Raw genomic sequence first — 27,568 nt, 5'->3', positions numbered from 1 at the left:
CTGAAAAGGGGGTTCAGAGTCAGGAAGATATGACCCTTCTATGGACACAACCTATTTCTTTAACTGCTGTTAGTTTTTCCACAATGACCACCAAAATAGAGAAAAACAAAGTATTGATAAAAAGACAAGAAGCCTTACTTGAAAACATTTACACTACAGTATACATAGTGTTGGTTTGGTTTGAGAGGTTGAGGGGCTGATGAATATAGACTGGAAAATGTTAATTCAGGGGAGTTCTATTGACTGATTACTAAGAATTAGCCAACATTAGATAATTTAGTGAAGTCTTACAGAAACAGTGATATGATCTAAAGTTTAATTGAGTTAAATTGTTAGTTGGATTTCTCCATTCATATCTCATGAGAAGTCATGTTTTTTGTACTACAATCTTTGTTCTTGGCTGCATTTTGTCTGCAGGGCTCATTCCAGCATTTTTTTTTTTACATACATACATACATAAAAATAAAACTGATTTATTTCCGTGCTTAATAGCTCTAAAATCTCGCTTTGTGTGAAAGGGGCAGCCTGAAAGTCATTACTCGGAAGGAAATATTTGTATGTTTCTGAACCTCGAGAATTTCTTACCTTGCTTTTATACGTAGGCTACAGAAAAACATACAGTCCTAATCAAATTGTAATGCTTACACATCTCCTAAATGATATGTTGATGCTGCTTTTAATACTTAAGGGAAAAAACAGAATTGTATACCGTAAACATTGCCGCCTACATACATTAACGAACAATCACGAATTAATATTTCGAATTAAATTATTTTCCATATTCAATTCTGTCACAGTAGATACAAATGATGTCACGGGTTCAAAAACTGAAATTACTTTTGCACATGTACTGCCACCTAGTGGAATATATAGCTTAAAGCATTTAGTTTACAGCTAGCCCGAGGACCACACAACCAAAATAGTAGCCTATGTAGGCCTATATTTCCAGATGTTTAATTGATAAGCTGAAGTAGAAATGATTAACAGCGTCCTTGAAACACGTTTGAAATCACTATACAAGTATTACGTCTGTGACACATTGCTTGAATCGTTTAAATCCTTTCGCCCAGGTGTGTTTGAAAGCTCAAAATCACCGAAAATTAATTACAGCTGCGGTGATTTCTTCAGAGGGTGTTAGACACGACAGTCCGTCATAACCCATCCGAGGCTAAGAATGGACCGAAACTTTCAAAGAAATATATTTTGGGGGATTATCTTCCTTATCTCAGTTTCCACACTTACAGAAAGTCACTTAGCTAATAGCCAAGGAGGCTCAACGAACTCTCATATACGAGGCAGCAGTCATGGAAAAATTCCGACTAAACACACGGATCTCAAAACGGAGCAGAGCGCTCGACCTCGGCCTGTTATGGTCAACTGTTACCCGGACTCCATGGAGGTATTGGTGCAGGCAGACATGTTTGATACAGGCCTTCAGGTAGAGGGTAGACACCTGCACCTTGGCTCAGATTCAGTGAGTGAAGGGAGTTCGTGTGGAGCAGAGCCATCGGGAGAAGCCGAATTCATCATCCGGACTAAACTCATGGACTGTGGTACTAAACTCTCAGTAAGTAGTCATACACTTTGGACTGGAATTATTTGATTTATTTTTCCAACCTGTGTCAGGTGCTCACTAACTTGGACCAGGGTTAGGTCTTTTCTTGTTATATTCTCAAAAACAGTTGAATTGTTTTTCAGTCAACAAAGGAGAAGATCATTTATTCTAACATACTGGTCTACTCACCTGAACCGTCTCATGATGGTTTGCTTAGACTGGGTGAAGCAACTATTCCAGTTGAATGTCATTATGAAAAGTAAGTTGATTTTTAAATACGTTTATTAATGCATTATCACATGTCAGAAATGTTTTGGGTTTTTTTCAAATATGATTTAATTCTGTCATACCCTCTTCAACATTTACGCAAACTTGAATTGTTGCTTTGTTTTTTCAGGAAGTATGCAGTGGCTGGTGTTTCCCTGCATCCCTCCTGGGTTCCTTTTGTCTCCAGGGCCTCAGCAGAGGATCAGATAGACTTTAATCTGCTACTCATGACTGGTAATAAGAGGATGGTATTGCTACAGCATTTATTTCATATCTCACTCATCCTCATATTCATGTAAAGCTGTAGCTTTTGTGATGATTTTAGAATGATCTCTCTGAGTGTTTGTCCTTCTAATTTTCATCCCGCTACGTCAGATGATTGGCAGTTTAAAAGAGGATCGTTTTCCTACTTCGTGGGTGACCCCATTCATTTCCAAGTTTCTGCTTTTATCCGTAACCACATTCCTCTGCGTGTTTATGTGGACCACTGTGTCGCCACACCAACTCCTGATACTGAGATTATACGATACGACTTTGTTGAGCGTCACGGGTGAGCTTCAAAACCAAATCTTTAAAAAAATTTTAAAAAAAACGGAAGGGGAGAAAACCCTTCAGCTGTATTTGTTTTATTTTCAAATTGATTCATTTACATATATGTGCCTTGTTTGCTACCTTCTCAGATGTCTTGCTGATGCTTACCTGACAAACTCCAAATCCCATTTTCTACCAAGACTTGAAGACAACATGCTGAGATTTCAGCTCGATGCATTCATGTTCTACAATGAGAATAGCAATCAGGTTGGTTAATTTCTCTGCTTTGTCTTTCTATTTCCTGTTCAAAATATTTAACATAAAACTCTCTCCCAAAGATCTACATAACCTGTTGGGTGGAGGCCGTTCCAGTCGGGTTACCTGTCAGTTCTTGGAATAGGGCCTGCTCTTTCATTGAGAACAGGTATTATACCGATGATGCAGATATTATGTAACCAACATTGTGAGTTCTCTCACTAGTGTCGCATTATGTCACCTCATTTGTAAAATGTCCTGTTGTCTATATGTATAACTCTGAGATCCAACAAGTATGTCCTTTTTTTTCCAGTAGTGACTTCCACTAATTTTGAGAATTGTCATCTTATTCAGTTGGCGGTCTGTTGATGGGAACGACGAGGTTTGTAGAAGCTGTGATATCGCCCATCCAGTTGAGGAACCTCCATCCACAGAGCCTCTTACAGCTACCACCAGCACCAAAGCCTGGCCCCCCATGTCTCCACAGGACAGTTCAGTCCAGCATAAACAGGAACACCACCTGGCCGCACACTTTCGTCCAGGAATGCAACAGAGCAGACACAACAAACCTCAGCAGACCTCTGCTGGGCTAATGAAAAGAGAAGCAGAGTACCAAGCAGGTGAGCGCAACATGAATTACATTTACCTCATACTCGTTTTACTCTTGTACATTTTAAACTAACTTTATGGCTATATTTATATATACAGATCAAACTTCTAATTTAAAACAGGACACTGCACTGTAACGCTTGAATTCTTTATTTTTTTACTTGTGTATTTGTTGACCTGTTTATCAGCTACTCTGTTTTTCTTTAATTATTATCTGGAATTACAATTTATTACAAACCATTAAAAATCCGAATGTCGTCACTAAAACTCTTAAAGGGATACTTCACCCGTTGAGTTGACCCGTTGGGTCATATATGTAGTAGAAATGTGAAATAAATTTTGAAGTTGGTGCCTTCTTGGCCATGAAAAGGCAGAAAGTGTCTTTTTGGCTTATGTTGATGAAAGACACCAAATCCCAGAATGCACAGCACCGCAGGCCACTCCCACTAAGGTCCTCTAGTTCAGAATCAGAAATACTTTATTAATCCCAGAGGGAAATTCGATCGATACAGTTTCTCCAAAATATACAGTATAGCAGTAGAAATATAATAATAAAACCATTTACAGACATATTTACTTCAACACATGAGACCATTTCCTCAACTGATTCAGAGATTTCTTCCAGAATTGATCTTGGAAATTCCTGGCAGAAAACAGACTCTATGTCTATGTCCATAGGCAAACAGTGAGAGCACCAACACTACCAGTCCGCTGGGCTCCCCGGGCTCCTCGTCCTCACCGCCACCGACAGGCAGGCATCATGTCTCTGCTGCCGATCTGGCAGTGGCAATATAGCAACATAGGCGCGAGGCGGTTGATGCACGCGGCGGCCAGCGCCCAGCGGCCGCAGCAGAAGCCAAAACACAAGACCGGCCTGTCGGCAGCAGCCGTCTCACCACTATATTTATAATTTTTCGCCATTATCAGCTTTCTCCATAGAGCCTGTTAGCATAGCTTCCAAGCAATATGGCGTACGTTAAGTTTCGTTTCTGGGAGTGAGTTCCCACCCACTGATCTGTGATTGGTCTGTAGCTTCAGTGGTCGAAAATATGAGGAAATAGCGTTGTAGTTTCACCCTGCTAACCGCAACAGCTTCCAGTGACACAAAAATCGTCATTTTGCGTCATCGGAAGTTCTTTTTCAGACTTGATACAAAGATTTCTCATCTCAGGGGAAAATGAGGGCGGGATGCACGACCATTCAAAAATACTACCAGGTTACTAATGATACGAAGCTTAATGCAAATGGGTGAAGTATCCCTTTAAGTCATATATATATATATATGTAAGTACTAGAAATCTCTTTGTGATAAATTACTAATTGAAACTGAGAGTTTTGAATAAGACAATTTCTTCTACAGAGCAAACTGTCAAGATGGGTCCCATAACTGTCCTGCAAACCAGTAAAACTGACACAAGGCCAACAGATTCCAAAACATCCATTTCCCCACAGAACAGGAACTCCTGAGACTCCTGATTGCACTGTAGAGACTGTTTAGAGATGAAAGAACACAATTCCTTTTTGCCATGTTGATGTAAACTGACATCTTGGATTTCTATGCTACTCACTTAAAATATGACCTCATTTGAAACTAAATGTTTTCCTGTGAACTTACTGTGCGAACATTTCCATAAACTACTGTGAAGTTCTTATATTTTCTGTATACATGTCAACACATTTTCCCCAATAAATATACATTTTCATGTGCAGTTTATTATCTTTCCAAAACAAGTGTACATACAATTTTCTCAGTTATATGATATCTAGTCTTTACAAAATCCAGTAAATGAGCACTCAAGCTAAGAACTTGATACACCCACAGACGACAATTTAATTAGCATTGGTTTTGAAGCACTCAAGGTCATTGGGTCTAAACAACAATAATGTGATAATATGAGGCTGTGTTGTGTGTTTGTGTATTTTAACACAACACAAAATGCAGCCTTTTAGCAGAGATTCATTCATCATACATCACAAGCTATTTTGAACAGTTGAGAACAGCAGTAATGCTATCAGCGAGCACTCTCCTCCATTAATACCCGCAACCAACTCATTTTGTTGTTACTTTATTGATTAATCACTGAGAGGGTATTTGATGCAAACCAAGGCACAGCTCTGTAGAATAAGACTTTTTTTTTTTTTTTTTTTTTTTTTTTTTAGAAAATTATAACTTTGAAGAAAATTGATGTAGCCTAAATGTTCATCAATTACAATAATTACAAATTAAACTGCCTTTTAGCAGGTACTGTGTGTTAAGAAGTACTTTTCTTTAAAAAATAATTTAGACAGAAACCTTTGGACATGCGCAGTGCTTTGCACTTACAGCATCATACACTAAATGGACTTCTACAAAACCATTGGAAGCCTTTTAAGGATAGCCCTGACCCCTTAATGTACACGAGTATTAATATTTAAAATGGAAATCCGTGGTGCTCTTGCCAGTTGAAACATTTACTAATTTATTTTTATTTTAGTTGTGTCAGAACCTCGGACAGCGCCCATCATTGTTCTCATTGTGCGTGTTGGTCGCTGTCCACGGTCCTGAAACACCCACAGTGACTTTGCTGGCGTAGTGTCCCCTCCCACAGTCCCAATTGATCATGTGTTACTTCTTCCTCCGACGCGAGTGGTCGATTTCCTGGGCGCCCGTTTACTTCAATGTCAGATCAATAAGACATTGTAAGTCTATTTGTACGATCAGCAGCACGTCATCAGAAATAGCGGCTAAGTGCATAATAAATCAGGTGCACACTAGTCTCGTGAGTCAAGCTTTTTAACATATGTTGCAGGAACACAAGCTATCTGGAGAACTAAAATCTTAGCTACGATGTGTGAATTGTTTAGTACCATAGTATCTTTGGACCTATTGGATTGTTTTGATGCTGAAAGTTTTTCAGTAAATCCATTTGTTCAGCGGGCTACATGATGCGTCAGCGTGTCGACAAACGCATCCTTCAGCGTATTATCCACAAGTGACAGGTCTCGTTCCACCCAGTTTCCCAAGCTTTACCATCGATTCACTGGATCATTTCACCACTTTTAAAAACGCATCAGAAATGTCTTTTTACATTTGCAAAACCCTGACCTTGTTCACTGCCTACTTTCTTGCTCGCACCGTGGTTTATTCCATCCAAAAATGCGGACGGGACATTTGTCGGGATGACCAAGCGTGCTGCGTGTTAGGGAACGACACTAACGCCGTAACCTGTTGCAAACAGTTCGTGGACAAGACATACTACAACATCGCCATGGTCACCCGGAAACTTTCCGGGGTGCTTATTCTGCTGCTTCTCTTCGCCTTGGGATACTTTGTCCAGCGAGTGTTGTGTTCACGGTCCAGGCAGCTCACCCCTCCGTATAGCGGGAATCCGGCTGCCGCAACATCACAGGAGCCGCTGGTGGAGAGCTGCACGCCGGAAGGATCCATGGGTCCTGCTGCTCATCTTCCCTCATACGAGGAGAGCAAACGCCTGCCGACATATGAGGAAACCGTGCGGGATGATAGAGGCAGGTTATATGTGGGACAAGCGACATGACAAGTCGACTGGATTCATCTGGGTCCCACTCCCTAAAGATTGGACATTCGAGTTTGTATTTGATGTCATTTACAGTGGAAACATGAATCTGTCTGGTAATTGCCTTGAAAAACTCTTGGTACCTCGGTGCAAGGTATTTATGCCCCACCACCCCCAACCCCCACCCGTAATGCACCGTTTCCAAGATATGTTTAAGTGTGCCTTTAATTTCTTGTTAGAACTTTTTGTTAAAGATTTTGCCTATCATCTAAAACAATGCTTCCCTGATAACGAAACCTTTCAATTATAGTGGGTTGCCAGGTCGTGAAAAATAAACCTTTGGCTACGTTAATTATCCAGCACGTTTGGTCTTTACTCCACCAGGATTTCTTTTTTAAAGTCAGAACTTCTCAACACTTAGCACTACACTTCTGGATGATTATTGTAAAGGAAAAAACTATATATTAACCTTATGTCAACAACTACAGGCATTGTATAAAGTTTTTTCTTTTTACTCCAGATGATATTAATTCATATGTTATCACCAGAGGGGAAAAAGGCCAGCCAAATTATTTTTTTAAACACCACAGCAGTATTTTTTTCATCTCCTAAACCTCTTTGCTTTGTTATTATCTCGCTCATATTGATACTATATGAGAGCCTCTCAAAACCTGAGGATTTACTGTCAGCGCCCTCAGCTATGTGAGATCATCAGGTTCGGTCTAATAATTGAAAGAAGATATGCATATGACCTGTAAAGCATACAATTCACTTCCACAACAACATATTGTGCTTTTGTGTTACTTCGCAGTTGTTCTAATACACACTAATAGCATAGTGCTTGTTCCATGGTATCCTTAAGAGTGGTTGGCTACAATAGATTTAGTTCAAACTGGTACATGCGAGAAATGTATAGGCTTAGGCCCAATGAAAAGGTCTGATCCCTTAGAATATGATTTATTGTTTAAAGCAGTAATAAATTAGATCAAACGAATCACAAAATCATGTTTCAGTTAGTCAGTTGTTTGAAAACAACATTTCAGACAAATACAATCAATGTCTTCGACTAGCTTTAAGGTAGTGCACTGTGTCCTTGATGTTTTCCTTCATCGCCCCAGAGTCTGATGGTTTGGCCAGTTGCACTACGCGCCTGAAGGCCTCTTCAACTCCAAATCCCGTCGATGCGGAACAAGGCTGCACGAACCAATCCCGGTCCGAGCAGATCCTCCTCAGGTGAAACGTGTCCTTAATCTCAGTGACGGTCAATGCGCCGTTAACGTCCTGTTTGTTGGCGATAAGAATGAGCGGACGTCCCCTCAACTGCTCGCTCCTCAGGGTGATCTCCAGCTCCCTGCGCGCCTCCTCCAGGCGCGCCCTGTCCGAGCTGTCTACAACAAACACGACAGCTGCTGCGTCCGGGTGGAAACTCTTCCAGTGCTCGCGCATCTTGCCCTGGCCACCGACGTCCCACACGGTTACTGCGATGTTCCTCCGGTTTTTTCTGGCCTCGAACATTTCAACGTTGAAGCCGATGGTGGGGACGGTGCTGACACACGCGTTGTGTTTCAATTTGTAGAGCAGAGTCGATTTCCCTGCATTGTCCAGGCCCAGGAGTGGAATATGGGCTTCTGGGAGTTTAGATCCTCGAAGTCCCATGGTGATTTGGAGAGCTAAAGACAGTCAGTTGACTAGGGAGAGGCACATATTTCTCTAACACAACCCCTTTGGCGCAGTGTTTGCTTAGTGTGTGGCCCGGAATTGAATAGATGAGCCATTAGCTACAAGCTGACTGTAACCCTCTCACTGATAAGGCTCCACTCCAGGGGGCAAAGTTTGTACCAACCAGAGGAGATTATTAAGTTATAGACCCTATAGACACCACATTTTCCCTCCCTGATGCATGCAATGATAAGGTCATGTTCTTGTCATGCAGGGGTTACCAAAGTTTATCCCAACTCATAATCATACTCTTTTTTAATTATTATTCTTTTTTTTAAAACTTAAACCACACGTCTATGTCACAAAGAATTAGGGTGCAATACAATAGTTGTTTAATAAAACAGGACCATTGTTCTATGTGCATTGCATGTTGTCATCAAGTAATACATTTGCATAAACAAAACATTTCTGAACGCATATTCAGGTAAACATCACTTTTCGTTTCCCAAACTGCATCAGTGCTAGTTAAGTTAGTGACAATCATCGAGGTCAAAATAAGGCACAACATCCAGACTTCACTTGCCAATGAAAATATTGCAGTTTATTATAGCTGAACCACCATTAACCTCCTCTACACAGCCACCAAATGAAAAAATAACACCGTTTTGAAAGTATTAATGTCAACATACATTTCAAACAGTCCACACATCCCTCTGTGACTCCCTCAAGACAGACATTTGAACTCTCACGTACATTTGAACTCTTGTACTCCATCACTTTCAGCAGACATTCTCATGGTTTCCAGGGCTCTTCATAAATAAATCCAAACTTTATGCTGCTATACCAACCAGCTTTTCAGAGACATTCTGGACAAATATAAAAAAAAAGTCATAAATCTTGAGTTGAGTCGACTTCGACTTTCACTCATTCATATTCCCTCTGTTATCAATAAAAAAATATATTTATTTTTACATTTATTTGTGTTGTGGTTGGCATAAAAGGAAAAAACTAACAATGATTATAAAGTCAAATAAAAAGGAAGGAAAATAAATAAAGGTTTGCCAGTCATTAAGGGTGCATCTTGACACAGTTAGCCGAAGATAACTGACAATCCAGATTCATTTACATAGCAGATGGTATCAAAATTAGTTTGCACCCAAAATAGCTCCTCGTACTGACTATACCAAAGCTCCCATTTTGACTACTCCACATTTGTTATAAAAGGTTGGAGTATGTATTCTTACTAACACATACATATTAGCTCTAAAACATGTTGAAAAAAAATATTTTCCAAAGAAAACACATCATCCCGGTGCGCGTGACACACGACTTCATCTTCATGATCTTCCTCTCCCAAAGTCTGACTGAATGGATCATTGTCTATAGACTTAATCAATAAATTTCAATTATCAGTCCAGCCCGCCTCCATGCCGCTGAGACGATTTGAACCTGCACTATGCACTGAAAATGCGCAATGGATGCGCAACTCGGGCACAAGAACCCAAGACATCCTGCTGCACTGACACGTCAAAGCTCAAGGAAAGCTTTCAGTCAAGGTGGCCTTGACTTAATTCCATCGAGGAATTAATTTGCATTTCACTTGAAGATTTGATTTTTGTTTCATGATCTGGTCCATTTCTCTTCCGGCTTCACCCACACGCCACCAGTCGGATTATCCATGACGTACACCAGCCCCCCGGAGTCACGGCGGCTTTGGGACCAGGAGTGGGGTGTTGACTTTTCCAGAGAACGACTGGAAGAGTGAAGTTGACTGTTCACCTTTTTCTGAATACGGACAACTGAAGCTGGAGTGGAACACGCGTCCGTCTTCAGACACAAGTCTTCTGCGCCGTCGCGGTGGAAAATCACACGCGCTTCTACGGAGGGTTTGGATCCTTGTTGTCCCATGTTGTAACTTTGAATGAAATTAGCTGTTTAGAGAAGCCAATGGTAAAAAAAAAAAAAACAATCAAAATTGTATAACTATTGCTTCTGTCTGAGTTGGCTTAACGACAAGTTTCTTCTACTGTGCCTGGCTGTGCGCACTTGTCTTACTTATAAAGTGTCAAATCCAAGACAAATGGGGCAAAGACTTCCCGCAACTGTGTAGTCTGACGCACCTGTCTTTATGGTTATTAGACGCCTGTCTGTTGCAACGCGGGTCTGGATGAGTCCATGACCGAGCTATTCTGGTCTCTCCACCTGGTGCAGCCTGTCACACTATTTGACATCGTCGAGCGCTTCCGAGCTGTCCGCGCTCCCTCCTGACGGCTGCAGCGGGGTTCAGTTTCAACGTAGGCACGGGTAACTATTTGTGGTTCAACAGAGGCATCCCGCAAACATTCAGTAGACGTCATGTGTTTTCCCCTAACTTCACTCTCATCTCACTCACCAACCCATTTTATGTCGCCATTGATTGAGTGATTAACTCAATCAGATTCGAGATTATAAAAGCAGAAGAAAGGACAATTACATATTGCTGTGCATCTTCTTCTGTTGTACCCTTGAGCAAGTTACTGCAAACTAAACTGTTAGAACTTGTAGGGATTTAACTGATTTAGTGCACAGATAATAAAGGCCATGTTAGGAACGTCAGGCCTGTAAGATAATAAAAACAGACACATTTAAGATGAATTTGTTTAATACTTGTAGTTTACATACAGTTTATTTACATTGGTTTTTTTTTACACTGAGCATCAGCTCATCTTGTCTGAGTTATGAACTCATATTCAGATTAAAGCGTATCGAATGTGTTGTAAACTTCCGCTCATGTAGAGAAGGAAAAAACCAAAACAATATACCGTTTGTCCTGGCAACACACAAGACTCTTCAAAAATAAAGAAAACCAGTAAGGCATTAGGTAGGCCGAACATGTTAAATAAAAAAAAGGCTTCTGTTAACTGATTCAAAGATCTTGAAACACAGTGGTGAAAAGTAGTTCAACATAAAACAGTAGTAAATCAAGTCAGGTTTACTGAGTTCTCTCTGACAGGTTGTTGCTGTCTGACACCAGCTGTATTGCTTTACAAGCGTATTGTATATCGAGTTACTAGCATACAGACTGCTGCTGTACAGTTCAAGTTGGGTCCTCTTTTATTTTCCCTTGGAGGTGTGGGTGTCTGCTTCAGCTCTGTGCTTCCATTGTCAAAAGTCACCAGAGTCCTATGAAAAGATAGCTTACAAAATGAACATGGATAAGCCCAAGCACATGCCCTGATAGTTGTCGTTTATGAGTACTTTGATTCGAGCAGTCTACATAAGCTCAATAAACTTGCAGAACAAAGAAATGAACATCATGTTCAGCATACATGAAAACCCTCCTGTATTACAGAGGATGTAGAGTTTACATTGAATGATATGTAATAATTTACAATTCCAAAAAATAAACTCCTAAAAAGTGCATTTCTTCATACCTGTTAGTGCGTTTGTGTGTATGTGTTATATGTTAAAGTAGAACTTTGTCCAAAATCTCACCTTTGAGCATCACTTCCCTTCTGCACACACAAGGAACCTTTTGCAGCTAAAAGGCAAGAACATTACTAGATGTAGTTTGGTGCCATTTCTAAAAATAGCAACAAAGGACTTCAATAGTAACCTATCTCTACAGTAGAAAAGAAAAGTGGAAATTTCAACAGAAACTCATCAGATCTCTTTTGGGTTCCCTGCTGGCTTGCCCAAAGAACAAACTTTATGCTTACTCAAGGATTTACATTTTTAGCTTATTGAAGTTACACCCAAACTTTAAAAAACATTCACCTAATTGTACTGTACTAATTGTACAAAAATAAAACAGAGTATGTACATTTAACTGGTTGCATTCAGCCTTACTTTGGCAAAAAAAAACTTATTTTGAACATACTCAGGACATAGATGATTTGAATTAACAAGTTTGAAGTAGGTTAAAGGCTTTTGCATTGTTTCTCTTATAGTGCTTGCTCTTAGGATGCATTGTCACCACCACTTATAATATTGCTCAAAAGTCAGATTTTAGTTGTAGCATCACTTTAACATAGATTATTAAGGTATGGATCCACTGGAGTCTGTTCACAATTATCAAAATGATTCAGCTCAATACTATATCAGACACATCCATTACTTGAGAGAATTCCCAAAATGTAGCAGGCAGGTTGTTGTTTTTTCTTGCACATACAATTTAAGTAGCTTCCTGCAGATGCACAGTCATTGTTGAGTAGGCACTAGTTTAAGCCTCCTCTGCGGAAGCCTCCAGTGGAGCTGTACCATTCATGTGCATGTATAGTAAACAGTAGTAAATCAATCACAGTCTAATGTGTGCTGGTTCAGAGGAAACCCACTGTTTGACGTCTGTCCTCATTTCATTCATCTCCTCTGTTGTCTTAGTATTTTGATGTATTTGACACTATGAAGATTTTCATGAGACATGCATTGAGTTAAAATGCCCTTGTTTCAATTAGATATATATCTGATATCAGATATACACACACTATACATTAATATTCACTCTAAATCTGACCCTGGTCTACTACCCTGCCTTGCTACTCCCCCCGGCTCCACTTTTAAATTTCACCACCATGACAGTGATGTTGTCAGGGCAACCACGGTAAAACGACTGCAGGACGATGCTCTTGGCGCCAAAGTGAGGCTCGTCGAGACGCTCACGGACGAAGCGGACCGCCTCCTCGTTGCTGAAAGCGTCCCACAGGCCGTCTGAAGCCAGGATCATGAACTCTGGCTGAAGTTTATCGAGGTCAAAGGTCATTATGTCAGGGTCTGGGATGACAACGTTGAGGTTCTTCAGTGGGTAGTCTCCAAGAGAGCGAGACATTGCTAGGATTCCCTGGACTCTCCAGGATCCATTAAAACTGATGAAACCTCCTAGAAAATAAAGAATACAAGTTAAATTTGGTTAATCTATGAGAGAAAAATATTTTTAGAACTATTTGTATTCATACTTCTTTAAATCCCAAATAAGCACTAAAATCTCTGTATTACAAAGTGCTATAAAAATCTAGGATTATTAAAACACTGAATGAATTTGGGATATCTGTCCATGTGTTCTTTTTTTACACAATGCTATTCCTTCATAGACCACCAGATGGCAACCAAGGGCCCTGAAGTTAACCAGATAAGACTCAATTCAGATCATTTAGTACATGTATCATATAAAAGGGTTGTTTCTTTGATCATGTACCTGCCCTCTTGATCCTCTTCCTCTCTTTGAGCTGATAAGGCTTGTGGTCATGTGATAGTGCAACAGCGTTCCCATCTTTGTCACACAGCACGCCCCGAGAGTCTCCAACATTAGCCACGGTGAGTTCCCTGTCCGACAGCAGCGCTACAAGACATGTTGTTCCTAAATTTAAGAGAAAGGCAAAAATAAGAGGAAACAGCTGAGAAGACTGCACCTTTAAATGCCTCTCAATCCTGTTACAAATGTGGTTGCATGATTATCTATAACACAAAAAACAGCGTTACTTATGACAGCTAATGACAAGAAAGTAAGAGAAAGAAAGTGAATGTTCCGTAAATATGAACTCTAATTGGTTAATTACGTTTTTTTATTTTTTACACCTTTTTGCTTTTATCAGATAGGACAGATGAAGAGAGACAGGAAATGATGGGAGGAGAGAGTGGGGGATGACATGAAGGAATGGGTCGAGGTCGGACTCAAAGCCACAGCCATGGAAGCAAGACATAACCACTAGGCTATCCAGCATCCAGTTTATACAAGGGTAAGATGATACAGAAGTTGTTATGTTACAGAAGATACATCTCCCTCCATGATGAAAAATGTGATCTGGTATGACAATCTCTGCCACTACAGGCCTGGTTTTGATGCATGACTTTATAAAAAAAATACTGTGATTCATAAGGATCAACGTTTATCCCCAGGGCTGAAAGTTAAGTACAGTAACCTGGGATAACTTTTAACATTTAAAACGTGACACACAGACTTAGTTGAAAATCGTGTTGACCTGTAAAAAAGTAAAACATGCACAAGCACAAAACACAAGTCCTATAGAGAGACCACAATTAGTCTACTTTTAGTAAATAGTAAATTGACTGCACTTACACAAAGCCTTTCAAGTCTCCTGATTACTGAATGCACTTTTAAACTACATGTCACATTCACCCTTTCTTACATTCATACAATTATCTAGTGCCATGCAAGGCCACTAATGAACTCATTATTCCCACTAATTCATACAGTGTAAGGAGCAATGTGAGGTACAGTTTCTTCCCTAAGGATACTACTAATCCCATATAAGGACAAGGAGAGCTAGGGATTGAAACACAGACCTTCCAATTAAGGCAACCCACTCTACCTCTGAGCCACAACCATCCCACTACTATTGGGATGTTACCAAACGAATTACACACAATAGAGCCATATACTGTATGTTCCCAACAACACACACACATATATATATATATATATTCACTCCCCCCCCCGACCTGCTTCATCATGGTTGGCAGAGAGCTTGTCCAGCATCTCACGATCCACAGTCAGGATGCGTTGCTCGAGGATGTTGGCATAAGACAGAGTGCTCTCTCTCTTTTCTCTCTCAAAGCCCTGCAGCTGCTGCTTCAGTGAGTCAGGCAGGTGGGCTTTCACATAGTCAGCTGCAGCCTGAGACAGGGAGGGAGACAGAGAGGAAGATATGTACAGGGATCATTCTGGTGTCAATTGGGGGGGCCTGCATGGTTACTCACAACACAATGCATATCCTAAATGAATTGTAGAATGTGAGACCTGATACACAGCCAACATTAAAATCACGATACAGCAATTCTGTGACAATTGATAAATTGCAAGACAATCATATAATGACCCATCGTGATATCTGACTAACTGTAGAATACAAAAATTGCAGCATTAACGTATTCATTCACTGCTAATTGTTCTCCAATTCAACTATTATCACTCTTCATCATTTTATTCTTTTCACTGCTCCGACATTATTCCCGTCTTTTTTCTGCTGTCAACATATTCACTGGCCAATTCACTTTTGTTCATGTCATAAGGAGTCATGAAGTAGTGACACGGTGAGTCTAACTGACAGGGAAATCTGAGCACCTGTTTTTTTTTATTCATTAAAATATCAATATTTGACACCAGGGATTTTAATAGCATCACACAAGTTAGGGAAACCTTTATATAGTTGAAACCATATTTTGTCTCAATCCTACTGGTCCTAGCTTTAAAAGGTGTGCACATCTGTATAGTGTTTGTCAAAGTGTCTTGTTTACGGCTGCCTCAGTGATGGGTCTTAGGTGCCTTTATTTTCTAGCCAACTAAATAGGAAAACACTGGTGGTATTCATAAAGCTGAAAGCAAAGTTAATACATACACATTTCAGCACATTTCCCAGAATAATCATCTGCAATTTGGATCCTCTGGACAGGATAAATCACATTGTGAGGTTGTTTATATTTGATGTAATATATGGTCCATACAGCTCTGACTTTTATACAGCACGTCCTCTGTGCTGAATTATTGAACAAACTCCTCCTCTCCCTCCTGCTCCGCCCGCCCTAACTTATCTGCTGCTTCACTCACTTTCTCTGCCAGGATTTTCTTATTATGCTTGAAAGCTGTCAAATCAAATCCAAAAGCTGAAAACTGTGAACCATCTACATTTCCAAGAGAGACAGTCTCAGAGAGAGAATCCGTTAGAAATGAGCCATTCATTTTGCATGCCTCCATGTTTTGCTTTATGATGAACTGATGCGCTATAGCAGCTCTGCAGCAAGAGTCCTCGGTTGGAGTCATGTGAATTTTATTCTGATTTTTCGACTCTACCGTACTAGAATTTGTCATAGCAAAGATAATGCATTTCTGTTTTGGTTAAAACTGTCAAAATAGAGCTACAAAGCAGAGCAATTAATTCATGTGCAACTAAAGAACAAATGTGTTTTCATGAAATGAATCAGTTGAAATGAATGAGAAATTAAAACCACTTTGATTTAGTTTTATGTTAAGAGATTATAATATTTATAATGACCACTGCAGTGAAGCCACCTCTCTCTGCTGCCCCTCCCCCCTCTTTCTCGCTCCCTCTCTCTCTCCCCCCTCTCTCTTGCTCCCTCTCTCTCTTCCTGTTTGCCGTTCAAGTGTACCCGTTCATTTATTTAATTGGTGAGAGAAGTACTCAGAGAGCCTTGATCAGGGGAAAAGGCTTCAAGTATAAATTTCCATTAGTGGTAAAAGCTGAAAATGCCAAAGCCTGAGTCTATAAATGACTCAAATATTTCAGTGTCAGAGGATTTTATGAGTGAATGTTGCCATTTGAGTCAGTGTGTGACTATAAATTTAATTTTACACCGCAAAGAAGTGTGAAAGCCTGTCAAAGTTCCTGCTTCCACAGCAAATGTTCTCAGTAAATCATGTTAAAAGAAGAGCAGTGGTTTGCCACTTTTATCATTCTGGGCCGAAGCTCGCTTTCTCCATGAGAAAAAAATATCAATAAAAGGGAGGTGTATGAGAAGTTTCGGAGCATTAAAGACCAGAACACCCTGCACTGCCAGAGAAAACAACTTTTTTGTGCCCATATTTGGTTTGGCAACATCATAAAATAGATTTCCATGCTAATGTTCCTCACCATCCTTAGTATTGAGGGTCTTAGATGATAGATGTAGCCATACCAGATTACTTCAAATATTAGACTCCTTTCCTATATATCAACTCTCTGATTTTGCAGTTATTTAAAGCTTATAGACAGTAGGTACTGTGTTTTTTTATATCTCAGGTTAAGGTTGATGTCAGAGTGACCCTGTCTTTATCGGTCCAACCCCGTTACAACTAAAACACCAAAGGATGCAAATAGAGTACAAGTAAAAGATAATATTGTAATTGAATGAACAAGCATACACATATAAGTACACGTTTGCATCACGGTATAGACCTGAAAGGGAGCAAAGGGAGCAAAGACTGCAGGAGAGAACGTGAAGAAGAAAGAGTGAGACGTCAGGACAGACAGGAAGGATAAATATTTGTTTATAGGACAGGAATAGAAAACGAGATCCAGAGCGGTAAACAACCCCCAACTAACTCTGTTTGTCCTCCCTCTCTAAAAAAACAACCAAATCACAACTTGTGCATGCTGATCTTTTTAAAAATGAAATGCAAGTTCTCTTGTTTCTTGCTCTTTTCTCTAATCAAATGAAACAATATGTGCATGTATTTCATGCCAGACACACAGGCTTGATGTTAAAGCAGCAGGAGATCATTTGGTTTGAGAGACAGAGCTCCCGACTGTGACAGCAGCACTGTACATAAACTGATTTCAGTTAATTTAGTAATCCATTGGTTGTCAAATATTAAATTGATTTAACCATGTTCAAATGTTTTTGTGAAAACTGTATCCTTTCTGTTCCGCCAAAATTCAGCAAACTAAGCTTGCTCTCTAAACGAGATAAACTGTACTTTATTTATCTTCTGATCCTAAACCAATTTCTCATAGTCAGCACTTTACAAATAAAACACTGAGTAAGTAAAAATGAAAATGTGCTTTTCCAAAAAGATACTTCAAATGTGTGTTTGGATTGAAACACATAAATGAATGTTTGTTAAGTTAAATACAACTACTCAAATTGAAAAACATCTTGAGTTGGATCATCTTCATGAACTACCTTTACTTAAGCCTGATAGATCTTCTCTGGTAATGAAAACCTACAAAACCTAGAAAAAAATGGAAGAAATCATTTAATAAAATCCCAAACTTTGAAACACATCAACTGTGTCTCTAATGTGATATTGTGGTGGACCAATTCACTCCTTCTCCCTGTTTTCTGTATTTGTAAGGCTCTTGATTGAGACCAAATTGTTTTCCTTCTAATTTTAATACATATTTCAAATTATAGATACAATACCAGCTAAAGCTGTGTGAAACAGAAACTGGGCTCTGAAACTAAAATACACTGGAACCTCTGGGGTGATAGGAATGGTGTTAATGGTGTGACAGGTGGCGTCCGGCACACATTGACTAAAAGCAGCCATGAGGAATTACTGCATGACCCTTAAAGACTTAGGGGGTAGAGTAAAGACAAAACCTGCACAAACATCACTTACCCTGCACACACAATTCATTGAGATGAGGCCCACGTGAACTCCCTGAAGGGTGGTGGAGGTGCTCACACAAAAGAAAACACTGATGGAGGAGGGTTTAAACAAGACTCATGTGGTGCTTGTGGTGTTTCTAGTTGCACTGTCCTATCTATTTTTTTTTATTTTTATTAAGTTTTACAATATTCTAAATCAATATTTCTTGTTTAAATTTGATGCATTTAAACAATTTTAAGTTGTGTCATCCCCGTTAATGGGTGATTGGATCTCTGCACCTCTGACTCCATGATATAACTTCACGTGCAGCAGCACACCCTTTACCACCTTTCCTTAGTCTGAAAGATTTCACCACCACCACCACCCCCCACCCCTGTGTAACCTCCCCCCCCTCCCTCCAGTCCCAACTTACCTCCCCACCGTGACCGTCAAATATCCCGAATATGGACGGGTGGCTCTTGTTGGAGATGTCTGTGAGCACCTCGAAGCGGTCCTCCATGTGATCCCTCCTGCCCTGGATGGAGTACACGGCCACGTTGTTGTTCCTGAACTGCCAGGTTTTGGAGAACTCTGCGTCCAGGATACTGAGGCCTCCGAGCCGATCATTCTGCATCATCTCCGCCACCTTCCCCTTCACCATCTTCACGGCGTCCCGGCTGGACTTGACGATGGTTTTCACCTCGTCGGTGTGGAAGAAATAGCTCCACAGCGCCAGACTTATACACAGTAGGAACAATGTCTCAGGCCTGAGGAGAAAATAACGCATGATCCGACCCAGTAGAGACAAGAGCGTCATTGTGTCTCCTATCATCACACGAGACCAAACTGCAGCCCGACTCCCCCCCTTTTTTTTTTTGTTGTACAATTCACTTCATCCACTCAGCGAAATTACAAAGAAATCGATTCACTGCCACTATGTTTAGCAAAGACTGAATATCAACATTTAAACGACCTGTTTTCCCCACTACGACCGCATTTATGCTCAGTGAATAAATCGCTTCTAGACACCGGGGCCGAGAGACGCAGTACAAAAGCGGACAGGACACCCTCATCGACTCGGTCCGATGTCTCGGTCCTATCCTCGGCTCTCTAAACAGCTGCAGGAGGATTCTCCGAGTCCGCCCGAGCTCCCAAAGCCCATTGTTGTATATCGAGTTTTTTGGGTTAGACCCACCCCGGAGAGAGACATGGAAGTCACAGGAGGAGGGCGAGAGTCGACGATATGACTTGGCGGCGTCCTCCTTTTTTCCTCTGCTTCTGACCCCGTTTCTTCTCTTTGATATTCTGTGTCTTCCGTCTCCGTGTTAACGCTACATTTTTCACACACACGCCTCCATTGTTGCAGCTTCGTGAAACCACCAAGCGAGAGTGAGCATAAGACCGGAAGCGAACTGAGGTGTTCTTAATAAAAGCATACAATTAACATGAGCAGTAGACCTAGACCGATGTTTTTCAACTCTGGCTTTTATTTTGAAAGTCTTTCACGGGAGTGAATTGCGATAGTGTCCATCTTAACGTTAGCTTATTGACAAGAGTGCGCATCCGCAAACACATATGACGGACATGCCAAACATTTATTAACCAATGACGGGGGCTGCGGAATCAGATCATGATGTCATCTACTGTAAAATGAAAATATCTTCATAAGCGTATAAAACTTGTAACCAATCAGTGTCGATATTTCCTTCTGCTCTGAACTGTTTCCTTAATGAATCTGTCACGGATCATTTTATTCTATGATCATAATTTTTTGATTATTTGTATTTAAACATATCTCATCATATAAATGTTATGTCTAAGTGTTTGAATATTGTTAACAATCAACCAATAAAGTAAAAACAGTCATAAGTGAAAATGTCACTTCACATTATCTCACATTCATCAACAGAAATTTTAAGGCTGTAGTGACTCTTTACAAGGAACAGAATAATGCATTCACACAAACATCAAAAACTGTAATACTATGCAACAACATTTAAAAGTAAATATACATTTCATTACACAATAATAATTTTGGTTAACAAACCAGAATGTGAATTTCCTGAAGAAACTGCAGTGTGATGGCTCGCAGCTATGAGCTTCTGTTCTTCTGTTGCCAACGCTGCAGTAGTTGCTGCTGTTCCTGTACAGTATGTGTGTGCACTTGAAACTGTGCACTTGTAAGTGCGCAACTCAAAGTGTACAGCTGAAGGTGTATACCACTATAAGATGCACCCTTGAGAAGATGCACTTGTAAGTGTGTACTTATATGTCCTATTAGTGTTCACTTAAGTGTTCACTTGTTAATGTGCACTTGAAATCTGCACTAATGGACTTGTAATTGTTTAATTTTAAGCATGCACTTGTAAATGTGAATGAGAGTGTGCAATTATCAGCATGCACTTGAAGTGCATACCAAAGCACTTCAAAGTGTCCATTTAAACGTGTGCAAGAAAGCACATACAAGGTGTTGACTTGACAGTTTGCATTTCAAAGTGTGCATTTGAAAATCACACTTTTTTATTTGAAAGTGTGGTGCACTTGAAAGTACGCTTATAAGCACTCATAAGTTTGCATGTGATAGTTTGCACTTGCAAGGTTGAACTGCAGAACTAAGTGTGAATTTGATAAAATACACAGTGTGCATTTATGTCCTTGAAAGTGAGCATACTAAGTGTGAACCGCACCTGTAATGCACCTTTGATCCATTAATGTATTGAAAAGTTTGCTCTAGTAACTGTACACTTTAATGTACAGTGGTGAGCCGCAGTTATTTCATTGACCCAACACTGCCCCCTAGTTACTCTCTGGTATGATACACTTCCAACCATCATTTACAATCAACTGATGCGGTGTGTTCACCAGTCAGACAGTCAATTTAAGATTAAAAGATTGGTTTCCAGGAGAAACCTGAAAACAACATACACAAATAGGACATAACAACAAGGCATATTCATTAAAAACAAAACTTCCATCACACATAAAAGTCATTAAGTGAAAAAGTTGGATACTATCTATGTTGGGTTACACATATTCACCATTATATCCGTATAAGCAGAATATTGGGATTTTCATTGGTAATTTTTAAAGCATTAAGTAATACCTTTCTATGCATGACCATATTCTACTAGTGAATTAAAAAAATCTGGTTTTGAAAAACTTAACTCACAGAAATATGAGTTTGAAAAACGTAGAGTTTTAAGACACTTCTACATCTTGTCGCTCTGCGGGTTGTTAGAGGAGAGAAGATAGTATTTTTAAATGAAGAATAACTATTCTTGTGGTGCTTAACCACCTTGTTGAACCTGTACTGTGCACAGCTTATTAAGACTGTGATTTATGTAGGCCTGCAACAATGTCTTTATTTTATATCAGTAAGTAGTAATTAGGAGGTTATCAAGGGAACTCACTAAATGGCCTTAGAAAGAAGATATCAATAAAATGTGCTTTGTAATATAAGAGCCAATGTGCCTCTTCTACTCATACTAATAATAAACTAGTTAATGGTAAATATTTGTTTCTTGATCCTTAACCCTTTTTCAAAAGTATAACAAGAGAGTCACAAAAATTATCTCAGATTTAATTAAGTTGAACTTTCTTGGATAAGAAGAAACCCCTGTAGACGAATTGGGGTGTATGGCTTCAGTTTATTTTGCAGCTCTTTCCAGTAGAAGGGTGTATTGGATTGGAACTTTTCCTAACCAAGTCAAAAGCTGGTTGAGATCTAATGTCACCGTTGTTGACTTTGAACTCAACTAAGGACTATAAGTTACTCATCACACAAAGGTATGTTGATGTTTCTTTAGAGGTCTGTGAGTATTTTACTTTTTAATGTAACTTACGATGGGTGAGTGCCATAGCTTCAGGAAATTAGTCAAAATGAATCCAGTGGTTTGCGGGTATTCACAGTACAATGAACAGAATAAAACATGTTTATTGTTAAGCTAAATTTATGGAAATATGCCTAGCATATATAAGGACACTGAGTTCGTCATTTATTATTTTGCCACCCACACTATCATATTGCTCCTCATCAGATTAAGAAGCCAACAAGAAATCAAGAATTCAGAGTAAATGTCAACACCTGAAACTATTGAGATGTATAAAGTTTAGTTCAGAGGGGCCAGGTACTTTGGTTTCTTGGAGGTTTCACTGGGCCCTTTAAGCTTGGTTAGATCAAGGAAGTCAATGTTTAGATCAAAGCTTCTGTTTTTGGATATTAATCCCTCTCCCACCGGGTTTACAGTGCTACATTTACTACTTTGAGCCTCTGCCAGGTGGTGTGGTCACTACAAGGGGTTTGTACTCTGTAACTCTTATATGAGATGTTATTCATCACTAACAATGTGTGAGCTCGTGTTTCTACACTGGTCGCGTATGTACACGTGTATCTTTGTGCGTAATTTTATAGTCCTGCTGTTTGTGTACAAAGCAACACCACTTTAGTGGGTGTGTTGTAACCTGGAATCATATCCCCCAATCACAAAGAATAAAGTCTTGCATTGTATACCGGCTGCTTTATTTCATATCCCTCAGGAGTCATGTAATCTGTGCCTGCCAGCCCACCTACCTCCTAATAACCCCCTGTGTTTTCTCTCCCTTGTTCTAGTGATGACTTAAAGGTGCAGAAATTGGGCTAACAGGGCAATATAAGGACAGGGAAGCCTCCATCCATCACTAGCTGGAGGAGATGGAATGAAGAGTCAACACCATCTTCATCAGCAGGTTAGATTGACATAATGCTGTTGTATCTGTCTGTCTGTCTGTCTGTCTGCCTGCCTGCCTGCCTGCCTGCCTGCCTGTCTGTCTGTCTGTCTGTCTTTCTCTATCAATCTTGTTTTTTCTTCCCAACATCTCTGTCCGTCTTTCATCTGTCTTAACGCATCCAGTCGAGGCAGACACCAATGAGTCAGGTTCTGTTGAGCCCGTTGCAAATTAGGGTGTTTTGACAGTTTTGCAAAGTACTTGCTCATTGGTTTTTTAATGTTAGGTCACTGTAATGGATATTTCAAAGAGTACAGTTTTTACCTGCTTCTTATTTAGGATGTCTGGAGATTCACTTTTGTAGGTATTTAAGGCTAAATAAGGAAAATTGGTTTACTGATTCATGATATTTGTATTCTCTATTTCAGATGTCTAGCAACAATACAAATAACAAATGTTATTTCTAAACACTTTACATAAGAGAAGGTCAAATACCTTACTCAGCAGGTTATATTATTTATAAAGTGTCAATTTAAAGGGGCTATATGTAACTTTCAAAAATACTGCTGATCATATTAACAAGGCAACTGTAATCTCTTCTGTCTTTCATACAGAATTTGGTGTCAAGCCCTCAGCATGCCATCCTCTCGTCTAGTCTTATTGTCTCTCCTTGTGGTTCTGATGGCCATGATGACCTCCAGCGCCAGAACCACACGCTGGCCCAGACCTCAAAGCACCAAGAAGCCCCCTCGGGCTGGAAGCGGAGGTGGAGGTGGAGGATTTAGGCGGACAACCACCACTACCATGTCCCCTTCCAGTGTGCACACAGATGAGACAACTGAGGTTATGATGGATGCCTACTCCCTGTCCCCTACAGATAGCACCACCTACTCCAGTGACACTTACCCCACTGATTTCCCCACTGATCCCATAGCACCCCCAGGTAACAGCCCTGGAAACTTCACCCTCGACTACAACGAATGCTTCTTCAACTCCTGTGAGTGCTGTCCTCCTGAGAGAGGCCCTGCAGGGCCTATGGGAGAGAGAGGGTTACCAGGACCACCAGGAGAGAGGGGCCCTCTTGGTAAGAAGGATTATCATTTCAGCTTTTGTATTGTGAAATATATCCTGCTTTATACTTCTTTTTTTTTCAAGGGTTAGCAGGAGGTAAGGGGGAAACAGGGCCCCGAGGACCTCCAGGATCAGCAGGACTACCTGGAGCCAATGGACTCATTGGCGACATAGGTACAGCCGGGCTTGACAGGAGGACAGTTTCTGATTGTGGGCCAATTTGTCTCCCTCTCTGCCTCCTTACTTTTTTGCAAACACTGTTTTTGTACAAGTTAGTTTTGGATGTCACTCTCTACACTTTATTTATCAAAACTACCACAGGTGAAAAAGGAGCTCAAGGACCAATGGGTGTCCCTGGTACCCCTGGGATCCCAGGAAAACCAGGAGAGAGGGGTGTGTAGTCTTTTATGAGAACTTCGGAAGAAACCTTTCTGTTAAGAGTCTGCATTTTCTTCGACACCATATCATACAAGTAAAAAAATAAACTGAACTAAACTAATATGTGAAGCTTATCTCAAAGATGTTGAACGATACAGACAGAGATAAGATTGAATAAGCTATAAATACACCCTTTAAATGTTTGTAAAATATATGTATATTTATATGTATATATATGCTTTACTCTAAGTAAAAATGTCTGCCTATGTGAAATTTTTTTTTCATAATACAGGTGATCAGGGCCCCAGAGGAGAGAAAGGTGAACGTGGCTTCAGTGGTCTGAAAGGGGACCCGGGAGAAAAAGGAGAGCCTGGCCTGAATGGGACCAAGGGCAGCACCGGGCGAGAGGGGCCTATGGGTCCCCCTGGGGTAGCTGGAACAAAGGGTCAGAGAGGGGAACAGGGATTCTCAGGCGAGCGTTTACCAGGCGAGAAAGGGGATGTAGGTGAGCGTGGGCCCCCTGGTCCAAGGGGTGGGTTGGGGCCCGCAGGCGTTAATGGAACTAACGGTGCAAAAGGTACAAGAGGGGAACCCGGGCCCCCTGGAGGGAAGGGGGAAACTGGTGCAAGAGGACCTCCAGGAGGGAGGGGGATGGCGGGGCAGAGGGGGGAGAAGGGGCCTAAAGGAGGGCGTGGGCCTCGGGGCCCTAAAGGTTCGCCAGGGGAGAGCGTGGAGCAGGTTCGCTCTGCGTTCAGTGTCGGCTTGTTCCCCAGCAGGTCCTTCCCTCCACCCAGCCTGCCTGTGAAGTTTGACAAGGTTTTTTATAATGGGGAGGGGCACTGGGACCCCGTACTTAGTAAGTTCAATGTCACCTACCCAGGGGTCTACTTATTCAGCTACCACATCACCGTACGAAACCGGCCTGTACGTGCTGCCCTAGTGGTGAATGGGATACGGAAGTTGCGGACTCGGGACTCCCTGTACGGCCAGGACATCGATCAGGCATCGAACCTGGCACTGCTGCAGCTAAACGAAGGCGACCAGATATGGCTCGAGACGCTCAGAGACTGGAATGGGGTGTACTCCAGCAACGAGGACGACAGCACCTTTTCTGGCTTCCTGCTTTATCCAGACTTGAAGAACAAACCTCCTGCTGTGGAAAACATGTAACTGTAGCTCTTATTGTAATTTCCTTAAGTCTGTTGCACTGCTCTGCCAGATTAATGTGATACAGCTCATTTCTGCTAGCTAGTGTCATGCTTGTCAAACCAAACATTCTGCTTTCCTTGCTGTATTTGTAGATGGATGAGGCCATTAAAATTGACTTTGCATGAAATTCATCACCCTTGAGTTTTATTTATGTAGAAGCAGAACCAAAATCATTTATACGCTATTAGTTATTACAATCGGAATACAATAGACAAACTGTGTCTGTGAGGCAACAATTTAGGTAAAATAATCCATGATTGCATTAGGTTCCCACTAGAGGGTGTAAGGTGCCCAAGTTTCGTTATGAGAAGAGTATTGTTTGAATCAGTACAGAGACATCATTTTTTTATTTTTTTAAAAAAAAGGTAATGAAAGTAAATGCAGTAAGGTGAGGTCTACATTACCAGATCCCTTATTTCAATAGTAAACACTTGAAAAACACAAACAAATGACAAAATGAACGTGTTCTGAACCACATACTGACCGCAAAACAATCAAGACAAATAACTAATCCTTCAATGCAGATATTTTTCTCACAACATGAAAAGAAAAATATTGAAGCCTTTAATTATTGTCACTGCTATTTTATTTAAATACTGCATTTGGCTCAATATGTGACCATGATGATTTACTAGGCAATATATGATAGGTAATACAACTCTGAACCTAGACAAAAAATTAGGAGTTAAAATACTTGTTTTACCCTCTAATCATCACCACCTACTTAAGATAGTCTTCAAGGGGGTGCAGACCCAAAGGAACACAATAACAGATTATTTTTCAAATAAAACACCACCACCCAGAAGTTTATACAAGTAAATATGATTCCTTATACACATTACACGAACAACAGATTAGCTATCTTAGAGCAGAGCAGAGGGGATAACCCTCTGTAGCACAGAGAGATGAATGCACTATAAATTATACTCTACTGCACACACACACTGTACAATACAAAATAGCACTGACTTTTACAAATACTATATCTCATTAGACTCTAAACTGCCTTTTTCCAGAACAGAAATGATAATAATTTATTTTCCAGACCAACAATAAATCTTAATGGTAAATGTCCTATCTTATTTCTGAGCGAGGTTACGTGGCGTTTTTATGTTGTGGTGCATTTTAAGAGTAGGGAGACTGCATTGCAGAGGTTGAACTGTGCAGCATCATACTAATTACAGTATGGGGTTCAGGATATACAGTATTTCATTATAAAAAACAAAGAGTCCTGTCTTTGTCTAACTTTTACAAATGTCCAGATAATTTGGATAGAAACATTTAATCACTAAAAGTTTGTATCTTAACTTGAAAGATGTGTTCACCGAAAAGTTGTGTCTTTGAATGTATTTCAACAACAAGACGTCAAATGTGACATTAAAGTATACGACAATAGGAGTTACTCAATATACATTATAAGTGAAGCTCCTGTAAGGAACTTTCGGTTTACAATTTTGGTGCCATATGACAAAGATGCCAGATTCATGTCTTTGTCTTTTGCATGTGTGAGTGTGTTTCCAACAACAACAACAACAACAACAACAACAACAACAACAACAACAATTACAACTACAACTACAAATCTCATTTGCTTTATTTCAAACATATAACAGGCAACTCACAATACATCTTTGTGCATGGAAAAAAGGCCTGTTTCTGCAGCATGCTTTTTTGTCACTTAGTCTTAAACCTACCCTGCTGCAGCTGTTTCACACATTTATAATAATATAGAAAAATCAGTCTCCTTGTTGATGGTCTCATTTGCTTTGATAAGCCACATAGAGACATCAGTGT

At 40.3% G+C, this 27,568-nt stretch overlaps 4 protein-coding genes and 1 long non-coding RNA gene across 6 annotated transcripts; 3 read left to right on the top strand and 2 right to left on the bottom strand.

Moving 5' to 3' along the window:
- Positions 1-1,080: 1,080 nt before the first annotated feature.
- Positions 1,081-4,926, top strand: LOC132979114 (zona pellucida sperm-binding protein 3-like). The gene is made up of 8 exons (XM_061044639.1): positions 1,081-1,567; positions 1,699-1,814; positions 1,953-2,056; positions 2,198-2,372; positions 2,503-2,620; positions 2,692-2,777; positions 2,963-3,228; positions 4,578-4,926. The coding sequence occupies exons 1-8, from the start codon at positions 1,175-1,177 to the stop codon at positions 4,682-4,684; spliced, it is 1,365 nt and encodes a 454-aa protein (XP_060900622.1). The 5' UTR covers positions 1,081-1,174; the 3' UTR covers positions 4,685-4,926.
- Positions 4,927-7,673: 2,747 nt separating this feature from the next.
- Positions 7,674-8,583, bottom strand: arl14 (ADP-ribosylation factor-like 14). Its single transcript, XM_061044637.1, has one exon. It carries the CDS (start codon positions 8,386-8,388, stop codon positions 7,786-7,788), a length of 603 nt encoding a protein of 200 aa, XP_060900620.1. The 5' UTR covers positions 8,389-8,583; the 3' UTR covers positions 7,674-7,785.
- Positions 8,584-9,804: 1,221 nt separating this feature from the next.
- Positions 9,805-11,970, top strand: LOC132979112 (uncharacterized). The gene is made up of 2 exons (XR_009674021.1): positions 9,805-10,341; positions 10,531-11,970. It is a non-coding gene; the product is annotated as an uncharacterized LOC132979112 (long non-coding RNA).
- ppm1la (protein phosphatase, Mg2+/Mn2+ dependent, 1La) lies at positions 11,015-20,586 on the bottom strand. 2 transcript variants are annotated; one of them, XM_061044636.1, is made up of 5 exons: positions 20,460-20,586; positions 18,846-19,179; positions 14,827-15,001; positions 13,562-13,723; positions 11,015-13,245 (listed from the first exon to the last, which is right to left on the bottom strand). In XM_061044636.1, the coding sequence occupies exons 2-5, from the start codon at positions 19,071-19,073 to the stop codon at positions 12,893-12,895; spliced, it is 918 nt and encodes a 305-aa protein (XP_060900619.1). In that variant the 5' UTR covers positions 19,074-19,179; positions 20,460-20,586; the 3' UTR covers positions 11,015-12,892. The 2 variants fall into 2 exon arrangements, with proteins under 2 accessions (XP_060900619.1, XP_060900618.1); XM_061044635.1 differs by lacking the exon at positions 20,460-20,586 and having other exon boundaries at positions 18,846-19,917.
- A 2,219-nt stretch (positions 20,587-22,805) lies between these two features.
- otol1a (otolin 1a) lies at positions 22,806-25,895 on the top strand. Its single transcript, XM_061044623.1, has 5 exons — positions 22,806-23,137; positions 23,731-24,200; positions 24,272-24,361; positions 24,509-24,580; positions 24,858-25,895. The coding sequence occupies exons 2-5, from the start codon at positions 23,753-23,755 to the stop codon at positions 25,733-25,735; spliced, it is 1,488 nt and encodes a 495-aa protein (XP_060900606.1). The 5' UTR covers positions 22,806-23,137; positions 23,731-23,752; the 3' UTR covers positions 25,736-25,895.
- Positions 25,896-27,568: the final 1,673 nt, after the last annotated feature.

The sequence above is a fragment of the Labrus mixtus genome, chromosome 8 (genome assembly GCF_963584025.1).
Source record: "Labrus mixtus chromosome 8, fLabMix1.1, whole genome shotgun sequence".
Taxonomy (NCBI): Eukaryota; Metazoa; Chordata; class Actinopteri; order Labriformes; family Labridae; genus Labrus; species Labrus mixtus.
Note: the sequence above shows the minus strand (reverse complement) of the source record. Positions and strands in the feature narration are given on the sequence as shown.

Coding starts and splice junctions, on each gene's coding strand:
- LOC132979114 (XM_061044639.1), top strand. CDS start 1,175: ATGGACCGAAACTTTCAAAGAAATATATTTTGGGGGATTATCTTCCTT. Junction 2,057..2,197: donor TAATCTGCTACTCATGACTG/GTAATAAGAGGA, acceptor CCGCTACGTCAG/ATGATTGGCAGTTTAAAAGA. Junction 2,621..2,691: donor ACAATGAGAATAGCAATCAG/GTTGGTTAATTT, acceptor TCTCTCCCAAAG/ATCTACATAACCTGTTGGGT.
- arl14 (XM_061044637.1), bottom strand. CDS start 8,388: ATGGGACTTCGAGGATCTAAACTCCCAGAAGCCCATATTCCACTCCTG.
- ppm1la (XM_061044635.1), bottom strand. CDS start 19,244: ATGATAGGAGACACAATGACGCTCTTGTCTCTACTGGGTCGGATCATG. Junction 15,002..18,845: donor TTGACGGTCACGGTGGGGAG/GTAAGTTGGGAC, acceptor TCCCTGTCTCAG/GCTGCAGCTGACTATGTGAA. Junction 13,724..14,826: donor TGCCAACCATGATGAAGCAG/GTCGGGGGGGGG, acceptor TCTTAAATTTAG/GAACAACATGTCTTGTAGCG.
- otol1a (XM_061044623.1), top strand. CDS start 23,753: ATGCCATCCTCTCGTCTAGTCTTATTGTCTCTCCTTGTGGTTCTGATG. Junction 24,201..24,271: donor AGGAGAGAGGGGCCCTCTTG/GTAAGAAGGATT, acceptor TTTTTTTTCAAG/GGTTAGCAGGAGGTAAGGGG. Junction 24,581..24,857: donor AGGAAAACCAGGAGAGAGGG/GTGTGTAGTCTT, acceptor TTCATAATACAG/GTGATCAGGGCCCCAGAGGA.